Raw genomic sequence first — 21,580 nt, forward strand, 5'->3', positions numbered from 1 at the left:
TGTGGGGATACATAATAATACCATAACCAAATATGTGTGGAATAATATGTACTTTTAACGCTTTAAGACAGTATATTTGGAGTCCTGATGTAACAGTAATCTTACGAAAAACGCACAGTATCAGTCCAATCATCAACGCCATGTTCCTTAGTTTAGCTGGCAATGTAAACTGTCGAGATACAACAAACTGACCCCAGTGGGGGAAATATCTCATAAGGACCAATTCAAGCCCTTGATTAATGCAAGACATCTGAATTCACCCAAGCGTATTTGCAAAACTTGGATCACGTCTCTGACGGTGCGAGCCAAGGCGACATTCACTGGAATGCATAAATTAACATTTTCTACTTTTATAACAGCATCATTCGTTTTGTAAATAGATATACGATCCGAATAGAGCTCTATAGAATCAGAATGATAAAAATAAGAAAAGCCAAGATGTACCGTGACACGTAAACACTGAATGAGTGAGTGGTTCTTCCAATTTCCATTTTCGAGGAGTCGGCTAGAGGTCGTCCAGCTGGGGCTTCCTGAATGAGGTTCACATCCGGATGATGATGCTGGACATCACCTTTAAGAGCGGCAAGTCGTCTCGTATCGTTTCTGATTCCACAAGGCATCCCATGCGATAATGTGAAGCGGTATCCGGTTATCGAACATGTCGTTTACCTTTACGAGATCCATGTGTCCCAAGCGGGCGTCGCTTGGCGGAGGGGAGGGTTAGGCCATCGGGCGAGAGGCGAGGCGTGACGGACGTAATGACAGACGAGCCTGTTGAGTTTCTACGGGAGAGGCGGAAGTGTTTTCGGTTGAGGAGTTCCTTCTTCCCGGACGGCACCGCGGAGGGCAAGAACTTCGGTAGAATCAGGTGGTTGTGGCAGTCTGCGGGAAAGGAGCGAGTGCACGCGGACTAACGGCGTGGCTATCAACTCCCCCGCTGTGATACTGGTGGTGCCGCTCACCCTCGCGGGGGCATCCTTGATCACGTCCTTACATCTGGAATAGCTGCATCTCACGTGAGGCCCTCATCCTTCCCTATCCTCTTCTCTGAACACGTCTCACTCAGCCTCCACTACCTCCCGGCTGCACCTCTCCCTGTCCCTGCGCAGTAACAGCCGCTTTATCATTCCTTCCAAGTACTGTCCTATCTGCATCTCATACATGACCCACATTCGACTTAATGTCGCCGGATAGGTTAAACTCCTCCCTGGTGACCCTCCGCACACGACTTCCACAGGCGATACACTTCTTGGCCACGCATCAAACGTCTCACCCTGAAGCCTGTGCCAGGAATTCTTGATGAACGTATTCTCCAAACGGTAGAGAAGGTGATGACGACGGCATCTCGCTCCAAGACCCTCCGACGTACATCGACCTTAACGCGGTGGTGGGGTTTGTGTGGGGCGGTGACGGCTTAGGCTATGGCAGCGGGGATTTTCCTTTCCTTGGTAGGTTGAACCAAGCTGCATAGGTCAAGCTTGAGCTCTCAGATGAACACGTAGACTATTTTCTCTCCTATACTTTTCGTTCTCTTCTAGGTCCATCAAAACTGAAATATTCTGAATTACAAAGAGCGCTGAAAATCCTTAGATGCGCCAGTGCTTCTTGGCTTATAAGCCTTAATTTTATAATCCAATCCAATCATTCCAAGAGGATCCGTCCACCACTACCTGTCGTCCAGGGATGATCTAATTGCCCTCCAACAACGTGTTCGGACTTAATCCTAGCGTAGACTCGCACACAATGAACCATCAGACGAGCGTGGGAGCCTTGTGGTACCTCATCAACGAGGCAGTCCTCTAAGTGCCCCTCACCAACCACCATATTCTCCCGGAGCACACTCATAAGGCCTTCTTTCCTCCCACTCAGTTCCGCGCCCTGCGTCTCACAGCGGCGCTGCTGAAGGTCGGAGGAGGAAGATCCGGTGGAGATAACCGAGGATGAGGTGCGGCGTGCCTTCTCCATGTGTCCATACCATTTCCGAAAACAGACACTTCAGCTCTCTTACCTCTCCCTCTCCACAGCCTATCATTTCATATTCAGTCAACCCTAGCCATCACAATCACTCAACACCTTCACACTAAAACAATGATCCTCCCAATACGGACCCACCTCAACCTCCTCGGCACCTAACTCTACGGAACAGCACTAAACTCCTCCCACTCAAACCACTCTATGACCGACCACCAAATAGAAATAAAAAATCTTACCCCCAACCTCACACTTCAGTAACCTCTACTCACTGATCCCCATCTACGAAATACCACAGATTAAACTCAACAGACAATGAAATACCCTGGCAATCACTAAACAACCGACCCATCAGCTCGATTTTACACTCGGGAACAAAATCAAACGTTTAAAATCAAACTCCTGAAAATGACCTCAAGGCAAAAGTGCCTAACCTAAAACCTTGCCCAGATTCTGATGTACCTACAACAAAAATCATTGCCTTGATGTACTACCATTCGGCTGTGAAAAAGTAAAGTACAAACGTTTGAAAATTTTATAGAGCATCTCTGGGATGGGGAGAAAGAATACTAACTACATACCTTAGGTGTGTCTTACGAGGCAAGTAAGAAGGGAAGGAGTAAACAGGCAGGAAATCTTCCCCTTTTAAAGTTATCCTATGAAAAAAGAACAAAGGAAGGAGCCAAGCCAGGATATTTGAAACGTTATCTGTTCCTGACGCTATGTGAACAAGGCAGGAACAGGCGAACGCATACTCTATATATGTATTCTTTCTTATATGTTCGGCATTTCCCGCATGGGCAAGGTAGCGTCTAGAACAGGTCAAATGAGCCACATAGGATATAAGGCTGTTTTCCTCAGTTCCTTCAATTGGAAACTAATGCAATGGAAAGTAATACGAGAGGGGAAGATTTACCTTCTACTCGCCTTAGATCTACCGAACGCAAGAGACACGTAGTTGGTATTCTTTCTACCCTATTACCAGGGATATATATCCAGCATATTACATAATAAATTCTGGAGGATAGGTTAAAGGAGAGACACAGGGTTGGAGCGTTTATTCACAAACTGTACACATACATTATTTTTACCAAAGATATTTCAAGTTTACCTCTGGGGAATGTTGTCGTATGGATGCTTTGGTCAGCAATAACAATACAACGCAATACTATATTACCTAATGCACACACCCTAATGTCTTTTTTTTAAGTACAGTATCTGTATTCAACATAGAAAATCTCAACGAATTTGTTTTGGTATGACAATAAGAAAATATATTTTATTGTGACGCAAGAAAATACTTTAATTGCACTTGGAACATTCTTACACATACTGTGGTTTGGGAAACACTCAAATGCAAGGATTTGGTAAGGGATACTGAACCAACATTTCTTGAGCACGTAGGATGATGCACTACCATGTTAAACCTACAGGAAAAAAAAAAAAAGTCAGGAACTTGTTTTACATTACAGGACTGACTTAGCAGTACTGCCAGCACTCGATCACGATCAGGGATGAATACCACGGAATGGAAGCACACATTAATTCCAGATCCATAGCCCCCTCAGTAATGTTTCAAATTCAGATCTCAACATCTAGTGCAGACGATGTCTGATATTTTATACAACTTTAAGCGTTGGCGATATTTCAAAACCAACAATTACAACCATCACAAATTACTGTCCTAAGTCACAAGCCACGTCAAGGACTGCAATAATGACTCCTTGTTTGCACCTCTATATTTAACTACTCTCTGTCCAACTTGCATACAAGAGCCACATACATACTTGAGACTGCATCTGGGTTTAGATTTAGAATTATCGATAACACATGAAGAAAGTGTTAAAGACTTTTCGGCTGGTGGATGTGGGTTACGATGACGGCTTTAATGACCTAAATTCCAAACAACCAATCAAATTACTCAAATGCATGCTGTCTCTTAATTGGTAGAATGCCAATAAATGCAGCCATTTAACCGACTGACTGCTTTCGCCAAATGTAGCCAGTGCCCTTAATCTGGTACAATCTTGCTCCTGCATCTCGCTAATTGCCTACATTTCTTTTTTTTTTCACGTGATAAAAGACAAAAATTTGTTTACTGACGTAACAAGGTATGTCACTTGTTAACCGATTTTGGGATCTGGTTTTGCCTTGAAACGCAGCACGTTTGCGCAGCCAGTTTGATGAAAATGCTGACGGGATTTGTCAGTGGCGCCCTTCCAGTGAGGCTGTCTAGCTCTAACAGAGAAACAAGATCAAAGAGGTACAGGAAGATACTATCCTACGCTATATTCACCCTAATATTCACTCGAGCGCGTGTCACACATCTAACCACTTTAGAAGGTAATATATATATATATATATATATATATATATATATATATATATATATATATATATATATATATATATTCTTACATATGAAGTAATCATGATTCGAACGTGAGCCGGACACCACCTACGTACACATACACTTAGTACTTACAATGGTAAAGTCTATTTCAGCTCCGCATCGAAACTAGCCCCCAAAAAATGGCTTCTAATACTTCAGCTGCATTATATAGTTCCTTGTCAGTTCAGATGTAACTGCGGAGGACCGTTTCATATTATCTATCTCACAGAACGATACTGAATATGAATGATAGTAGTATATCATGGAACATATGGATTAAAGTAGGTAATACACCTACAAAAAAGAAAAACGACATAGAAGCCTAACTTCAGAAACTCAAATCTAACTATGATCCCCCAGCCTCATATGGAATTAATGGTGTATTTCTCCCACTGATTCAGCAAGTAGGTGAGAGTTCTGTAGGTTCTTTCAATCTTTTAAGTAAGGCTTCTGTAAGCTCCTCCGATTTTTTTTTTCTTTTTGCAAAGCTAGGTAAAGTTTCTGTACGCTTTTTCGATAATTTTTTTTGCAAGTGTATTACCTAATCTTGCACCAACTCGACATATTTTTCCTGATATACCCAGGCACATACCCAAGATTTGATCAACGAAGGGGGAGAGGATTAGGAAAACCCAAATGATAATGAAGAAAATCCCAGAACAAAAGTAATAATACTATTTCAGACACAACAGTTGTTGCTTATGTTCACTTTAGCGTCATTGCATTTCAGATGATTTAATGGTTTTTGTCATTTCAATGTTAGTCTAAATCATCAACATAAGTAAAAAATTTTACATGATTAAATACAACTGTTGTACTGGAAAACCGGCGAACATTTTTAGATGCATGTAGAATTGTATATGACACCATTGAGAGCAATAATGAAGGGAAATTTGTTCCACGAAACAAATCAACTTGCTTAGAGCGAGAAAATTTCGTTAACTTACACATGTCATTGTTATCGGAGAGCTGTGAAATGGATACGGCTGTCACTAGCTATTATTCTGGTTATGTTGCCTAAAGTGGTTTGAATAACTAACTATATATAAACACAATCCTTTTTAGTGAACACCTGTTGAGGCTGGGGGTCAATATCCCCTGCTCCCACTCCCCTATGGTACACCCCTGGGCTTATACATATCCTTCACCACTATCGCCCTATTCAGTTTCGTCCTGGTGAATATATAATACTCATATTCATGCTTTGCAACTGTTTCTGTATCCTCTGTAATTGAACTAGCATTGCAGAAAAGAAAACTCACTCAATACTCATTGCCAATAATGATATGGAGCTGAACAAGACATTTTACCAGTACAAAATCATTTACTGTACACAGCCATAATGGATAAAATGCATCATTTACCAACTAACGTCTCTTATCATTTACATCTAATATTATACCGAATAACAAAAAAATAAATTGGTTAGGACACAAGAGTACCCAGGTCCCTGAGTATGGACAGAATCACTTCAGATCTGAACCAGCTCTGTTCTCTTCCCTTCCACCAGGGGACTCTAAAACTACCACTTAAACGCTAAATCATAAGTGTCAAAATAACTCTATAACTTGTCTTAAATGTTTAAGTAAGGCTAGAAATTAACAAAACAAATTAGTTTTCAAAACAACCATCTAAGAAATATTAATGTGGCAATTGGATAAAAAAACATCACAAAAAAATATTTCATCATTGCCAAACGATATTGACATCAGTGTCTTAATGCAGTTATGTATAAGTAATTTGAAGATATTTAACAAATAATTTAGGGTATTCAGACTTTAGGCCTACCAAGCAGAGTCAACCCATGGAGCACTGCTCAAATCTTCCTGTGCATTGCAACTTCATGACACACAAACACACACACACACACACACTAGAAATCATAAGCAAAATCATGCCAGTTGTGTTTGAGTTTCCTCTCCCTGAATCAATTCCCTATCATAAATTCCTTTAGTGCTTTACATGATGCGAGGTTGAAGTGTCTGCTTTTCCCTCCAGAGGAGTAACAACACATCGCTATCGTCCAAACTATATTTCCACCCCAAAATGACTAAATTTTCTTTCACAAAAATATCGCATGACTGTTAAAACCATCAGTAAAACATATATGCATTGGGGTTCACTCCTATACCTAACAACAAACGGGTTTTGAAATAAATTAAACACTGCACGTACCTTGCAACCTGCAACGTCCAACAAATCCACGGGTGGGTGAGGGGAGGGGCATTCATTTCCTCATATCTGACCGCTAATACACTTAAAATGCTTTCAGTATACATAAATACTTCACTAGCACATCACTCATGTACCGTTTATGGAAAGTGATAAGTTATGGATTCGTTCACTCACGCATTTCCAGAGCAATTTCATCTATTAGAACCTCCTCACCATTGCAACTGCACGTGGAGTGGGCCTCTGGCGGCCTGACGTACCCTCCAGGTAAACATGGACGCAGACCTTACACCAGGCAACACGCTGGGTAGACGTGGCTTCTCCATATAATAAATCAATTTCGCTTTGATCAAGAAACATCAAAATGTATTAAACTAATTCGAGGGCACGTCAGACTATTTCCTTGGCCTTGAGCAAAGTGCACTGCCTATATCAGTGGCGAGGGATTGTCAGATACATTTACGATGGGATATTTACGACCTTGGGCTGATGCAACATGGAGGGAGGTGACGCAATTATATTACAGGTGGTACGTCATATGTATTAACCGAGGAATCTGTGAAGACTTTACAAGTCGCTAGAGGATTAGGACAACGTTTCTGGTCACGTACTGCGATGTACGAGTGAAAAAGTATATTTTGCTTCACCTCAGGGATGTTTAAATTAGACCTTCGTGTAACTTGAATGCACCGATTTTACGAAAGAAATTAACGGCAAGGATAAAAAGCAAATAAAACTGCTGAATTTTTTTTCATCATTTTCACTCGGAGTATGATGAAAGGTCTTAGAATTCCTATCAGAACACTAGGATATCAGTACTGAAACGAAAATCGCAGTATAGGGTGAAATGGAACCAGAAAAGTTATCTATACTTTCCATGCTAAGTGATATTTGCTCCTGAAACCGTGTCTTGCAATTCTCACGCCCGATGACATATGTCGTAGCCGATTTATTCGTTTACCGATTGGCATTCTTCGTTAGATTCGTTTTCCTGTTTTTTTCTACATGTTTAGCCTACAACACATCAATCCATGAGGCGTTTCTGTAAGAATGAAGCGATAATGTCTGGTAAAATATGACGAAACTATGACTGAAGCTGTGACAAACATGTAGGACTTGTGCCTTGACTTAGCATGGGCGCGCATCAATTTGGACTCATGTTATTACGTTATATATATATATATATATATATATATATATATATATATATATATATATATATATATAAACTTCAGATGTTACGGATACTTTGAAGACTCAGAACGACTCTCAATTGTGCAAGTGGTGTATGTTGAAGACTGTATGGAAATATATGTCTAAGGTCTTCATGCATAGTGTTTGTAGTCTTAGAATTAGAACTATCCTTTACATCTTAAAGTGTATATTATATTTATAGGATGCTGGACGACAACTGACGGTTGATAAGCCCTAATGCCCAAACAATAAACAAACCAAATTTTTTTTTTTTACATTATTCTTAAGTTTCTCCACTGCTTTCCCAATTCTTATGCAGCCTCTTTTACTTAAGTCTTTACTACATCATCAAAGGATGAAATACACTGCGTGTCACTGGGTTTGAGATATGTCTTAACACCTGAAGAAGATTCAAGATTTTTCGGTTGGCGAACATATGTTGACTCTGGTGGGCCTATAGCCCAACTAACCAATCATGAATGAAACCCCTAAAAGACTTTTCCCATTGGTCATTTTCCAAAACGACGCTATCGGTTTTAATGACCCTGATAGATAATATGCCTAAAACCGTAAGGGCCACCAACCTATTACAACATGATACAGGGACCGTACACGCGGTGGGATGCTGTTAGCGTGAACATCAATAGTCCAAGATTTTTCAATTGGTGATGATAACAACGTTAAACATGGCAGCCTATAGGTCTAAAATCAAGTAAATCAACCAACTAACCATAAAAAAAAACATTACACCTCTGGTGAGGTTGGATTATCAAATAATTTCTCAAACAAAAGGAGTCTACATTTCCCTGCCACTGGAAGAATGCAGCAATGGAATGGAGCAGCCTTCAGAAAAAACCTGGGATAACGCCACGAATCCTTCATAAAAACTGGCACTGGGGTAATCATGAAAATGATAATTACATCCAAGAACCCTTCCTGGATGGGTCGCGGTGTTACCCCATGACTTCCTCCATTTCAGAGGCGCTGCCGCAGCTTCGAGGCTGTGCTACACTCACAGTAGCAAAGGACCCGGATGGACTGCTATGAAGCGAGTTCTGTTTCGTCGACTGACGATGATGATAAACAGCTAGGCCGATGGTGAGCCCTTCACCCGTATACCCGTGAGGTTCAATGATTGAAAAGTTCTCTTTCGTGAGTCTGTCTCATTGTCAACGGACGAGAGAAATGCAATATCGTCGAGGAACTTCTCATACCACGAGTCCATCATTTTCCAGCTACTGACTGAAGCGCAGTCTTGGAGTGGCACGAGCCCCATAAAGGAATCTTGGTATATATATATATATATATATATATATATATATATATATATATATATATATATATATCATACAAACCTCCAACAGCCAGGATCGAACCCAAGATCCCTGCATGGCAACTGGGAGGCCTATGATCATAGCCTTGCCGTAGCGCTCCCGCCTACTACGCAGGGGTCCCGGGTTCGATCCTGGCTGCTGGAGGTTTGTATGTAATATGAAAATGCGAGTTCATATGCATTGATTTGATGGTGAATGATATCAAAATCGACCCCATGAAAGTGACTGAAGAATAAAGGCGGTAAACATGGAAAATGGGAGTCTAAGAGAACAATGGTTCTGTCTGTAATGATTCGCAGTTTCCAGGAAAGTGTTCTCAAAGAAAAAAAATATAAGGAAGGCAACATGCCAGATAAAATATCAGTGATAAGGACATTGGCTTTGATATAATCATCTTACTTCATTTCTTATCTTTTTTTTTTTTTTTTTTTTTTTTTTTTTTTATACTTTGTCGCTGTCTCCCGCGTTTGCGAGGTAGCGCAAGGAAACAGACGAAAGAAATGGCCCAACCCCCCCCCCCCCATACACATGTACATACACACGTCCACACACGCAAATATACATACCTACACAGCTTTCCATGGTTTACCCCAGACGCTTCACATGCCTTGCTTCAATCCACTGACAGCACGTCAACCCCTGTATACCACATGACTCCAATTCACTCTATTTCTTGCCCTCCTTTCACCCTCCTGCATGTTCAGGCCCCGATCACACAAAATCTTTTTCACTCCATCTTATGACGTCTAACTATCTATTCAACTCTATGAGCAATTACTGAACAATGGTTGAAACAGCCCTACACCTTATTGTAGATGACGACTATTTTTTTAATCATCGTAACCCTAGAATGGTAACGACGTTATGATAAGTACCATTTTCTATTGTATCTCAAGTCATACCTACATCCATCTCTATATACATTCCACAAGTACGTCCGATAACGTACCCACGTAGCAAGGATAGTAATCGATTTCCCTTTTGTTTGTCCTTACAACGTACTCGTTAAGTGGGAGAGAAAAAAAAAAATAAAGAAGTGGCTGGACCCAAAGTTCCCAGCAGAGCCGCTCAGTCAAACTGTGCATGAAACTAACAAATATCCTTTTTTCCATTTAGGTGGTGACAACAAAGTTTTTTTTTTCTTTGTGTGTGTGTGTGTAATCGCAACGTTACAGATAACAAAACAATTATGGAAAAATATCACAAAGAAAATCTCGTCAGCGTAAACTTAAGATAAAAATCTTCGTACGGGACAACAGTGTAATGTTGGTTAATGTGTCTCAAGGGCAACAGTCGTATAGAGATGACAGCGAACCTACTAATACGACACCAGTGTTGGCAGCTGACAACAGCTGTTATGGCAGCTAATCTAACATGACAACCTCTGTAGAGGCACCTATTCTGTCAAGACAAAGAGCTATGATGGCAGCTAACATGCCAAGACAACAACTGCATAGGCACCTAACCTCTCATTACGACAGCTGTGACGACAGGTGATCTGTCTATACACAACAGCTGTGATGGTACCTAACCAGCCAACAGCTGTGATGGCAAGTTACCTTCCATCACAGTTATGATGGCGTCTTATCCTGCGAAGACCAATAGCTGCAGCTAACCTGCCAACAGCTGTAATGGCGCCAAACCAATGTACAAGTAACCAAACAATAACTTGCAGGTTACATCCATATATTCTCGTGTGTTGATATGACCTAAGAAGAGTAGGGGGGTGGGCCGCTCGGAGCTTCGGAGGGTTGTGAACCAGGTTTCTCTACGATGAACCCAAGAATGGAAGTGGGTTGGCCATTTCTTCTCATTTCACTATCATTTGGCGGTCAGACGAGTGAATGACGATCGAAATAAGCAAAGGGGCTTCCCTGCTTCATCAAGTCTGTGATTCGGCATAATGTTGGGCCCAAGCGAGACCATACAGCAACACGAGAATAACGGATCCGGTGACACACAGTTTGGAATATGTTTAAATTCGGTCGGTCGAAGCAAGTTATCAAATATACTTTACCGATATTGAGTTTTCCACACACCTGCTGCCCTTCTGTGAATTCGATCTTTCAACAGCTTAAAGGGACTAATCAAATCGTTAAAGAATACTTATCGGCATTAGGAGTACGATACATAAAAAAAAGGAAAAAAAAAGATCCGATCGTGGATGTAATGCGACATTTGTTACATTTTCGTACACAGCGTCTCAACGCGGTCTTGGCCACGACTTAGGATATAATCTTTGGCTTCGGCTGCTGAAGTTTTGCTCTGAAAACTGAAAATACTTTACGGTACTAAAATATCATACACCTTAAAACTAGCAATGTATTTACAGAATTTGGGTCATGCAAGTACTAAAAATCTCATATATTGCTGAATTAGATTAATCTCCAAATAGTGGTAGAGCTAAACATTATACATACATATAAAAATATATATACATACGTACAAACATACACAAATAGACGCACTCACACACACACACACACACACATATATATATATATATATATATATATATATATATATATATATATATATATATATATATATATATATATATATATATATATATATATATATATGGGTTATGAAAACCTTGAAAAACTTGTCTGAATATTTACAAGATAAATCTGAATGTGCATCAAGTAAGCAGGACCTCTGCTTCCTCGTCACAAAATCTAAGACCAAACCAAATACTTAGTTTATTGACAACATTCTTTGCTGTTGATAAAGGAATCATCATCCATTTATCACTTGATCTATATTTCTTTGATCTAATCTGTTCACCACACTTGGTTAGTACACCATTGGTGAACTGCTGCCGTGTCCACTGCTGTGTGACGTGGGGCATGGTGTTCACTGCTGTGTGACGTGGGGGTACGGTGTTCACTGCTGCTGTGTGACGTGGGGCACAATGTTCTCTGCTGTGTGACTTGAGGTAGTGTGATGTGAAGCACTAAATGCCTCAGTAAAAGGAAGGGTGACAGGCAGCGCAATTTCACCTCTTAAATATAATTCCCCCCCCCCCCCCCCCGTTTTTCCATAAAAAGGGCACAGTACGACTAAGTACTATCTATTGTGACAGATGTAGGGATGCAGTGCAAGGAAAATGACCGTTCGGCAACTGGCGATAACCATTTGTACCCCCCCCCCTCTCTAGACAGTGTCGTCACAGAAAACGGAGGTGCAATCTCCTTCTAGACAGTGTCGTCACAGAAAACGGAGGTGCAATCTCCCTCTAGACAGTGACGCTATTAGAAAAGGGGAATGCAATCTCCCTCTAGACAGTGACGCCGCCATAGAAAACGGAGGTACAATCTCCCTCCAGACAGTGACGCCGCCGTAGAAAACGGGGGGTGCAATCTCCCTCGAGTCTACACGGTGACGTCGTTGAAAAAAAGGGTTATGCAACCTCCCCTCACACAAACACAGATGGCTGCTGTTTGCCCAGCTTCTCGCAAGCAGATAAACTACAAAAACTCGTACAGGAATGATCAAAAACCATCATGAGCAACGTGGTGGGAAAATTACTGACACATACATGAGCAACTGGTTCAGATAGGACGCCACCTTCAGCCTGGCAACGGCGTGTTTTACTGGCACACCCGAATTGGGCGGGTGGTGCGGAACTCGACCGTGTGAACCACGGGCGGCAGGGGCTGGTGGGCGGTCATTGGTGCCTGCGTGGGCGTGGGCGGCCGGGCGTGGGCGGGCGGTGGAGGTGGCGGAGGAGGGGGTCTTGGGCGACGGCCTGGTAGGGTGTTCGAGAGGGGCCCATACAGCGCCAAGACACGGTCCCGCCGGTGTACCTGTGGGGACATGGCATCTTCAGCGAGACAGTCGGCATAAAAAAGAGGAATATATCTTTATGAAATACAAAAATAAAAGCTACAGCAACAGTGATGGTCAGAATGTAAACGGGGGAGATCTGTGAGGGGTTCAGGAACCACTGTACATCGGGTAGGGTTGAATTTAAGAGCTGGGGGGGTACAGTTGCCGGGGTTGAGGCGCTGCAGGGTACAGCGGGTACAGCAGGCTACGTACGTACCTTGTGGTGCTTGGCCAAGTGGTCTGAGCGGGAGAAGCGCTTGTCACACACGTGACACCGGTAGGGCTTGACCCCCGAGTGTGAGCGTCGGTGTCGGGCCAGTTCGTCCGAGCGGGAGAACCTCCACGAACACCCGGGCCACGTGCACACGAACGGCTTCTCGCCCGTGTGGCGCCGCAGGTGGGCCTTCAGGTGCGAGGACTTGGCATACACCTTGCCGCAGCCGCCGTACGTGCACTGGAAGACTCGCTCGTCGTCCCGCGGTGGGTCGGGCCGAGGGGGTGGGTGGTGCTCCCTGGGAGGGAGAGGGACGCTGGGCCTCGGCCCACCGGCCAGCAGGGAGGTCATGGGCCGAGGCTGGCAGGCGGGGGGGAATGGCGGGCGAGTGACGCCCTCCACCTTATTGGTGTAGTCATGTCCGGTGAGGTAGAGGTTGAACACCCGGGGGGGCTCCTCGACCTCATCCTCCAGCAGCTGGGAGAAGAGCCCCCCGCCCCCCAGGTCCTCACCCCGGGGAGGCGCCGCGCCCCAGGTCATGTCCGGCGGCAGGTCGATGCCCAGGGGCGGGGGGCACGTCTCCATGCTGGGCAGAGCCATGGCCACGTCATTAGGGGCCAGGGACAGGTCGGGCGTCTGGGGCGAGAGATCGGCCGGCCGCAGTACGGCCAGGGGTGGTAGCCGGACAGGGGACTCCCCCAGTTTCTCCTGGGGCGCGACGGTGACCGTCGGCAGGTCATTCAAGGAACGAAAGTCATCACAAGAGATGAGATGGGGCGAGGGCTTGGCCTCCCCCAGGTAGGGCAGGGTGTCGAAGCTGGTCACTTGCGGCAAGGGATCCAACGACCCCAGGGGCTCGGACCTCGGGGAGCCCAGGGGCGCGGGTAGCAGGGGAGGTGGTAGGTGCAGCGGCGAGGGCGGAGTCGGTGGCTCGGGGAACAGGTAATCTAAGGTGTCCAGCGCCGCCAGGTCCAGCGTCTCCAGGTCCAGGCCATCTGGAAAAGCATGAGGGAGTGAACCACTGTACTCTTGACGGTAGCAAACCACACTCACGCCAGGGGAAAGACCCACACGTGCGGCAGGGAGGGAGAGAAGAAGAAGTACAGAAAGGGAGACGTGCACATCTATGTATATCATCGTGGCCCCCCCTCTCTACTACCACAATTATTACCATCAAAAGTTATCATCCAGTTTACTTACCCCACTCTATGACCTCCACCTAATCATCTACATCCCTTCTTTTACGTGCTGATTGCTTTTTCTTCCACATCCATAAATCATTTACATGGAGCCCCTAAACTGTAACAGTTTTGAACTCCTCATACATATAGCATAATGTTTACATACATTTCTGATTGAGTTATTTTCGTGCATTCCTCACGAGGCATTTGCATGTGTGTGTCCTTTACTCTTGAGTAATTTCTAATGTCCATACCTATATTTCAACCTAATGTTACAAAAATTCTTAATGCCTAACTTAGTGATATTTAAGTTTATAGCATTATCTTATGTTGTAATTCTATCATTATTGCCTTAAACTGAAACCTAAATACCTTGTAATGCTATTATCATTACTGCCTTGTCATGACACTTAGTTACCTTGTAATGCTATTATCATTACTGCCTTGTACTGACACGTAGTTACCTTGTAATGCTATTATCATTACTGCCTTCTCATGACACTTAGTTACCTTGTAATGCTATTATCATTACTGCCTTGTACTGAATCCGTTACCCTTTCATGCTATCATGACAGCCTTGTACTATAAACTAGTAGTTTCATGCTATCATTACAGCCTTGTACAAAAACCTAGTACATACTCCAGCTGTCGTTTCATTCCTAATACTCATAATACATTTATTCTCACCACATTCTTCATATTTCTAACCCCATGAGCAAGACGGTCCTGCACCTAGAGGGTAATGGATGACCCTCACGGGCCAAGTCAGACACCCTTCCATGGTTTTCCCCGGTCGCTTCACACGCCCAGGCTCAGTCCATTAACAGCACGTCTTACCCCTGCATATATATATATATATATATATATATATATATATATATATATATATATATATATATATATATATATATATAGGGGATTAAGAATACTTCCCACGTATTCCCTGCGTGTCGTAGAAGGCGACTAAAAGGGGAGGGAGCGGGGGGCTGGAAATCCTCCACTCTCGTTTTTTTTTAATTTTCCAAAAGAAGGAACAGAGAATTGGGCCAGGTGAGGGTATTCCCTCAAAGGCCCAGTCCTCTGTTCTTAATGCTACCTCGCTAACGCGGGAAATGGCGAATAGTTTAAAAGAAAAAAAGAAAGAAAAGATATATATATATATATATATATATATATATATATATATATATATATATATATATATATATATATATATATATATCGAGTGAGTAACGTAAGGGTAAGAGAGATGTGTGGAAATAAAAAGAGCGTGGTTGAGAGAGCAGAAGAGGGTGTTTTGAAGTGGTTTGGGCACATGGAGAGGATGAGTGAGGAAAGATTGACCAAGAGGATATATGTGTCGGATGTGGAGGGAACAAGGAGAAGAGGGAGACCAAATTGGAGGTGGAAAGATGGAGTGAAAAAGATTTTGTGTGATCGGGGCCTGAACATGCAGGAGGGTGAAAGGAGGGCAAGGAATAGAGTGAATTGGAGCGATGTGGTATACCGGGGTTGACGTGCTGTCAGTGGATTGAAGCAGGGCATGTGAAGCGTCTGGGGTAAACCATGGAAAGCTGTGTAGGTATGTATATTTGCGTGTGTGGACGTATGTATATACATGTGTATGGGGGGGGGGGGCCATTTCTTTCGTCTGTTTCCTTGCGCTACCTCGCAAACGCGGGAGACAGCGACAAAGTATAATAAAAAATACAAAATAAAAATAATAATAATAATAATATATATATATATATATATATATATATATATATATATATATATATATATATATATATATATATATATATATATATATTATCCCTGGGGACAGGGGAGAAACAATACTTCCCACGTATTCCCTGCGTGTCGTAAAAGGCGACTTAAAGGGGAGGGAGGGGAGGGGGGGCTGGAAATCCTCTCCTCCAGTTTTTACTTTTCCAAAAGAAGGAAGAGAGAAGGGGGCCAAGTGAGGATTTCCCCCCTCAGACTCAGTCCTCTGTTCTTAACGCTACCTCGCAAACGCGGGAAATGGTGACTATGTATGATATATATATATATATATATATATATATATATATATATATATATATATATATATATATATATATATATATGTACGAACCTAGTGCATAGAAACGCGCACCTTCATAGAACATACAAACCTCCAACAGCCAGGATCGAACCCGGGACCCCTGTGCAAGAGGCGAGAGTGTAACCGCTAGGCTATGGGCCGATAGCCTAGCGGTTACACTCCCGCCTCTTGCACTGCGGTCCCGGGTTCGATCCTGGCTGTTGGAGGTTTGTATGATATATATATATATATATATATATATATATATATATATATATATATATATATATATTAGGGTGTGCGGATATGGTTTAAACATATAGAGAGAATGAGTGAGGAAAGGTGAACATAGAGGACTTGTCATAAATGAAGGGAGGAAGGAGAACGGGAAGAGGGGAGACCAAATTAGAGATGGAACGATGGAGTGAAAAAGATTTTAAGCAACTAGGGCCTGAACATGCAAGAGGGTGAAAGGCGTGCACGGGACAGAGCAAATTGCAACGATGGGGTACACTGGGGTCGACGTGCTGTCAATGGACTAAACCAGGGCATGTGAAGCGGCCGGGATAAACCATGGAGAGGTCTACGGGGCCTGGTGGTGGATAAGGGAGGTGTGGTCGCAGTGCATCACACATGACACCGAGCGCGACGTCACTAACGCGGAAAACGGGGATCAAGTGTAAAAAAAAAAAAGGGTCTACACGAATCTACTTATATCTGTTGTCATAGAATGCAGCCTATCCAAGCTTAACAAAGTGTTGCATTTTGTTGTTCTTTTTTACTGGAGAGGAGACAGCACGGGCAACTGGACGCCCTGATCCTGATACTCTAATATGCGCCACACACACACACACACACACACACACACACACACACACACACAATCAGCCTATATCCCGAGACCGTCAACCAGTATCGGAGAGAGAGAGAGAGAGAGAGAGAGAGAGAGAGAGAGAGAGAGAGAGAGAGAGAGAGAGAGAGAGAGAGAGAGAGAGGCCTGCAGCCTGAGTTGGGTGCAGGCTTGACTGTCGCGCCCAAGATTCGAACCCAGGCGGGGGAGGTGGCCCCGTGCGTGCGTCATGGTCAGTAATGCCACTGTATGAATTACCATCCAATGTACCGTAAATCTATGTACCTTCGCCGTCGGAAAAGCATTAAGGTTTCATGTAACCTCTGTAATCCTCGCCATACCGTAGTGCAGTACCAGACTACAGGTTAATGCTTCTGTAGCGACCTTTGTATCCGCGGTGATAACGGCATCTGGAGGGCCAGGGGGCACGGCAAAGAGAGCAAGGCAATCAGGAAAACAGCTGATGGCATATTCCTCCCGTTTCTGGGTTCGTAATATCCCATTACTTGGAAGACCCGGATCCTGTGGTGGCGTTGTGGAGAGACGGGAGGGGGGGGGGGCTGCGGTGGGGGGCTGCGGTGGGGGGGGATTTTAGTCACAGGCCCCGGGGTGTGGGAGGGGTGGGGGGTCGCCATTGTGAAAGACAAGAATTCGCCCAGCGAGTCGCCACGAACCGCGATCTTGAACAAAGTTCTTCACCAAACGAACCACCGAAACTAGGACACATTATTGGCGAAATGTCCCAACATGAGCGATTGCCCTGACAAGACATTCTGACAGTGTATCTAAAATTCGCCATGCCATGAGCCACATAAACATCTGATGTAATCTCGCCCAATCTTTTAAATACATTCTGTAACTACATGTCCTATGTATGATGTGCCTTTACGTTCTTTGCATTATTGTGAAAGATACATGCCCTTTACGAGCACTTTCTACGACTGCAAGTCCCATATGTAATGTACTTTGAAACTACACTGCCTCCTGTTTCACATACACACTGATGATATTCACTGTATATGTAACTTTTGTGTATATAATATTGCATTTTGTAAATAATTTTCCACCAACCCACGTGTTACTTTCAGTGTTAACAAGATGTTGTGCATATGTACGTCTCATCTTATACTGGCTTTGTATTACATAGATGTACTACTTGCGATTCTGTAATTATGTATCATGTATCTGGTGTACCCTAGACCTCCCTCCCTCCTTCTTGGACGAGACGACCTTCTCGGATCCTAGGCCCACCTGGCATCGTCCTATGAGGATGTATCGCACACACTGCAGGATCTCGTACCTGCCCCCAACCTACCCCTCACTCATGCACTCTTAAACCCATACTTTCGCCGAAATGATCCGTCCATTCATACCTACACCAACTAGTTCTTAAAAAATAAAAAATATAAACTCACAGCTCGTGGAAATGTCTTACGTTACGCTGGACATCAACTATTAGTATATCAGAATATATCATGCCCCGGACGCCAGACCCCGCTGTCACTGCACCACCTCTGACTGGACGCACCTGCGTGTAACGTCTCGCTGGGGGTCAGGCTGGCCAAAGTGTCGTCGTGCCCTTGAGCTACGACATTACCTGCCAAACATGCGCACGGTATCATAGTAGCTGAGGATGGCTGGGTCCTGATGTTTCTTTTCAGCAGTAAGAGCAGCCCGTCGTTTTTCCTCCCCCTCCATACTCAACCAGTAGCACCAAATGCATTTCTAACATGGTATTCAACAACAGCACTCAAGCGTAGCCTCTACTTGTCAACAGGTCGCATTTTGAGCATATTCCCCCCGCCACTTTCCTCCGGTCAACCGTTAACAAGGCCCGAAAAGACCGTGAAATATGTTCATTACGATTACTGTGTTTATAGATTACAGGTCCGGCATCTAGAGGTGTCTACTATGACTAGAAGCAACAAGGGTAATGTGTGTGGGTAAGGTGGCGGGCGGGGGTCGGTACATACCTACCTACCTACCTCCCTGGTTCGAGACCCCCAGTATGGCAATACCGCCCAAGCTTCAGATGACACTGGTAATCGAGTCAACTCTCTCATGTTTACACTCAGGTGAATACACACGTCTGACACTCACCATGTCCTCGCACTTGCTTTTTGGTTTAATCCCATCTACATCCGAGGGATCCAATACGCGAGAGAGCCTATCTGCGCATTCTAATTCACTCAAATCTGGTTTCATCGGTATCCAGTCTGATGTCACCTCCGTTTACACGAGATGGATTTTGCCTTGGCGAAGTGTAGTCACGGTAGCAACTGTCTGCTTGGCTCTGAACAAGGCTTTTTCTTTTCATTTCTTCTCTCTCTCGCTATTAGCTCCGGGAATTATCTTTTTGTTTCTGACTCCAACCCTCCTGCCGCCTCCTGCAAACACAGTGGGTTTCACACAACACGAACTTCATGGCATTATCCTTAGTCATTATTCCCTTATTTTCTAAATGTTTGAGAAGACTTCACTCACGTTGATATGGGACACAGTGGGGTATATTATACTCAACTTTAACCCCCCATTACCTGCCGACTTCAACGGTCCTGTTTTTAAATCTCACATCGGTAACATAATGAAGTGATGTTTCAATCAGCATTATATTCCGATGATTCCGATGTATATAACTCTATCCAGTAAGCAGGTGAACGCATGGACAAAACACGATAGGCTTGCCGGGACGCCATAACTGACGACGCTATCTAGAAACTCACAGGAAGCAGCGCCTGGTGGCGCTCCGCTGCGGGGGGAACCCCCACCTATAACCAACTTGTTCATTTATGAACATAAACCAGACGACAATACATGGGAGGTAAAATATCCGGAGTGAACCACATATAGGAGGTCAGCCGTAATGAACCGTGCGTGGGTCCGCCTGCGTGTCAGTTTCAGGGTCAGGTTACAATGGGCGACCATGGGCACCATCTCGTATCTGGCGACACCTGGCATTTACCGACCAGCTATGAATTCCCTTACCAAATTTAGTTAAAGAAAAAAAAAGAAAGTCATTGTACTATAGCAAAAAAAAAAATCTAACTCTTCCTACACCGATTTTTATATATTATATAATAAGTACTTCGTATCAATAAATATAAATTCTAACATGCATAAGTACTGCATTGGGTAGTAAGTTATCCTACATAATCGAATTGAAGCTTTTTCTACAGATTGAGTGACAGGAACCAGCGTCAAGTTCTTTGTGTCTGTGGTAGCTCATTCTGAAAAAAAATTCTCATCATGAGGTTGGACCATGTTATCGTACTATTAGTTTTATGGTACTTATCGTACTCAAGCACCGGTTTGTTTTGCCACCGTTGGTTTTTCTCTAAAATTATCATACACCGGCAGGGAGATCTAATTTTAGTTTTACTCAATAATTAGAAAAAAAAAATCTAACAAACCAAAGGTCCATCCCGAGGAACGAATCTAAGAAAACACTATGAAAAATGTATATACTATTCTATAGGAAAAGTGTACATTAATATTATAAAGGAAAACTGTGTACATTACTAGTATATAAGAAAATTGTGTACAATGATATTATGTAAGAAAACTGCACATTAACATTATTTAGGAAAACTGGGTACATGGACGTCATAGAGGAAAATTGGACATCAATATCATAAGACAGACACGAACACAAATTCAAGAGGTAAACACGAGAGCGATGAATCCAAAAACTATACAACACAAATGCAGTCCCAGATATGTCTGCAAAACCATGATGGCTAGTGAAGCCCCTGTAGACAGGGGATGGCTAGTTAGCTGCTCACAGAGAGAAAAAAAGGAAAAAAATTTGGGAGAAGTTAGATAACAACCCTGTTATCAGTGGTAATATATTATGTTCATTACGTTTCAAGGATCGACTGGTGTGTACAGCTATGCCAGACGTTTTTATCTTACTGGAGTTAATAAGCAATGTTTCCAGTGCGTGACATTTAGAAAACAAAAATACTGATGTTGAGAGAAATCGCTTTGTGCATCACTGAATATAATAACTTCCCCATTCCTAGCTGTTCGACAGTTCCGAAATCATGGAGGGGATAAGAATGGAAGCGTAGTATAACTCGGTTTGTTGACTCTTGCGAAGCAGTTCCTTACATGTAACGAATAGTGAAGGCAGATGTGTATATCGTTGTGAGATCCAGGCTTTTGAACCATTCATCGGGACGTGCTGACTGATCTCTGGACGTGTTTTTCTTCTTTTAATACCAATAAGTTTCGTAATAAATTACTCGTTTCCTCCTTGTATTCATTTAATGCCATGAAAAAATTCAGTGTGGTAAAGAGGATTTATTTAATTCCGATATCTGCTTGAGAACCTTCTATTCTAGTTACAGGAAATAGGTTCATTGGGGGAAAAG

General features: G+C 43.2%; 2 protein-coding genes across 4 annotated transcripts in view; both read right to left on the bottom strand.

Annotated features, from left to right (window-relative positions):
• Positions 1-6,674, bottom strand: part of LOC139756381 (nudC domain-containing protein 2-like) — a 33,213-nt gene extending 26,539 nt beyond the window's left edge. Inside the window, exon 1 of the mRNA XM_071675776.1 lies at positions 6,539-6,674. The gene's annotated coding sequence lies outside the window, so the exon portion shown is untranslated. The remainder of the gene's footprint in view (positions 1-6,538) is intronic.
• LOC139756380 (uncharacterized) overlaps positions 3,015-21,580 on the bottom strand; it is a 127,445-nt gene continuing 108,879 nt past the window's right edge. For all 3 annotated transcript variants that reach the window (XM_071675773.1, XM_071675772.1, XM_071675774.1), the window contains exons 3-4: positions 13,112-14,103; positions 3,015-12,872 (exon numbers count right to left, since the gene is read on the bottom strand). In XM_071675773.1, coding sequence (XP_071531874.1) covers positions 12,657-12,872; positions 13,112-14,103 — 1,208 coding nt within the window. In that variant the 3' untranslated portion in view covers positions 3,015-12,656. The remainder of the gene's footprint in view (positions 12,873-13,111; positions 14,104-21,580) is intronic.

Source organism: Panulirus ornatus, chromosome 21 (genome assembly GCF_036320965.1).
Source record: "Panulirus ornatus isolate Po-2019 chromosome 21, ASM3632096v1, whole genome shotgun sequence".
Lineage (NCBI taxonomy): Eukaryota > Metazoa > Arthropoda > Malacostraca > Decapoda > Palinuridae > Panulirus > Panulirus ornatus.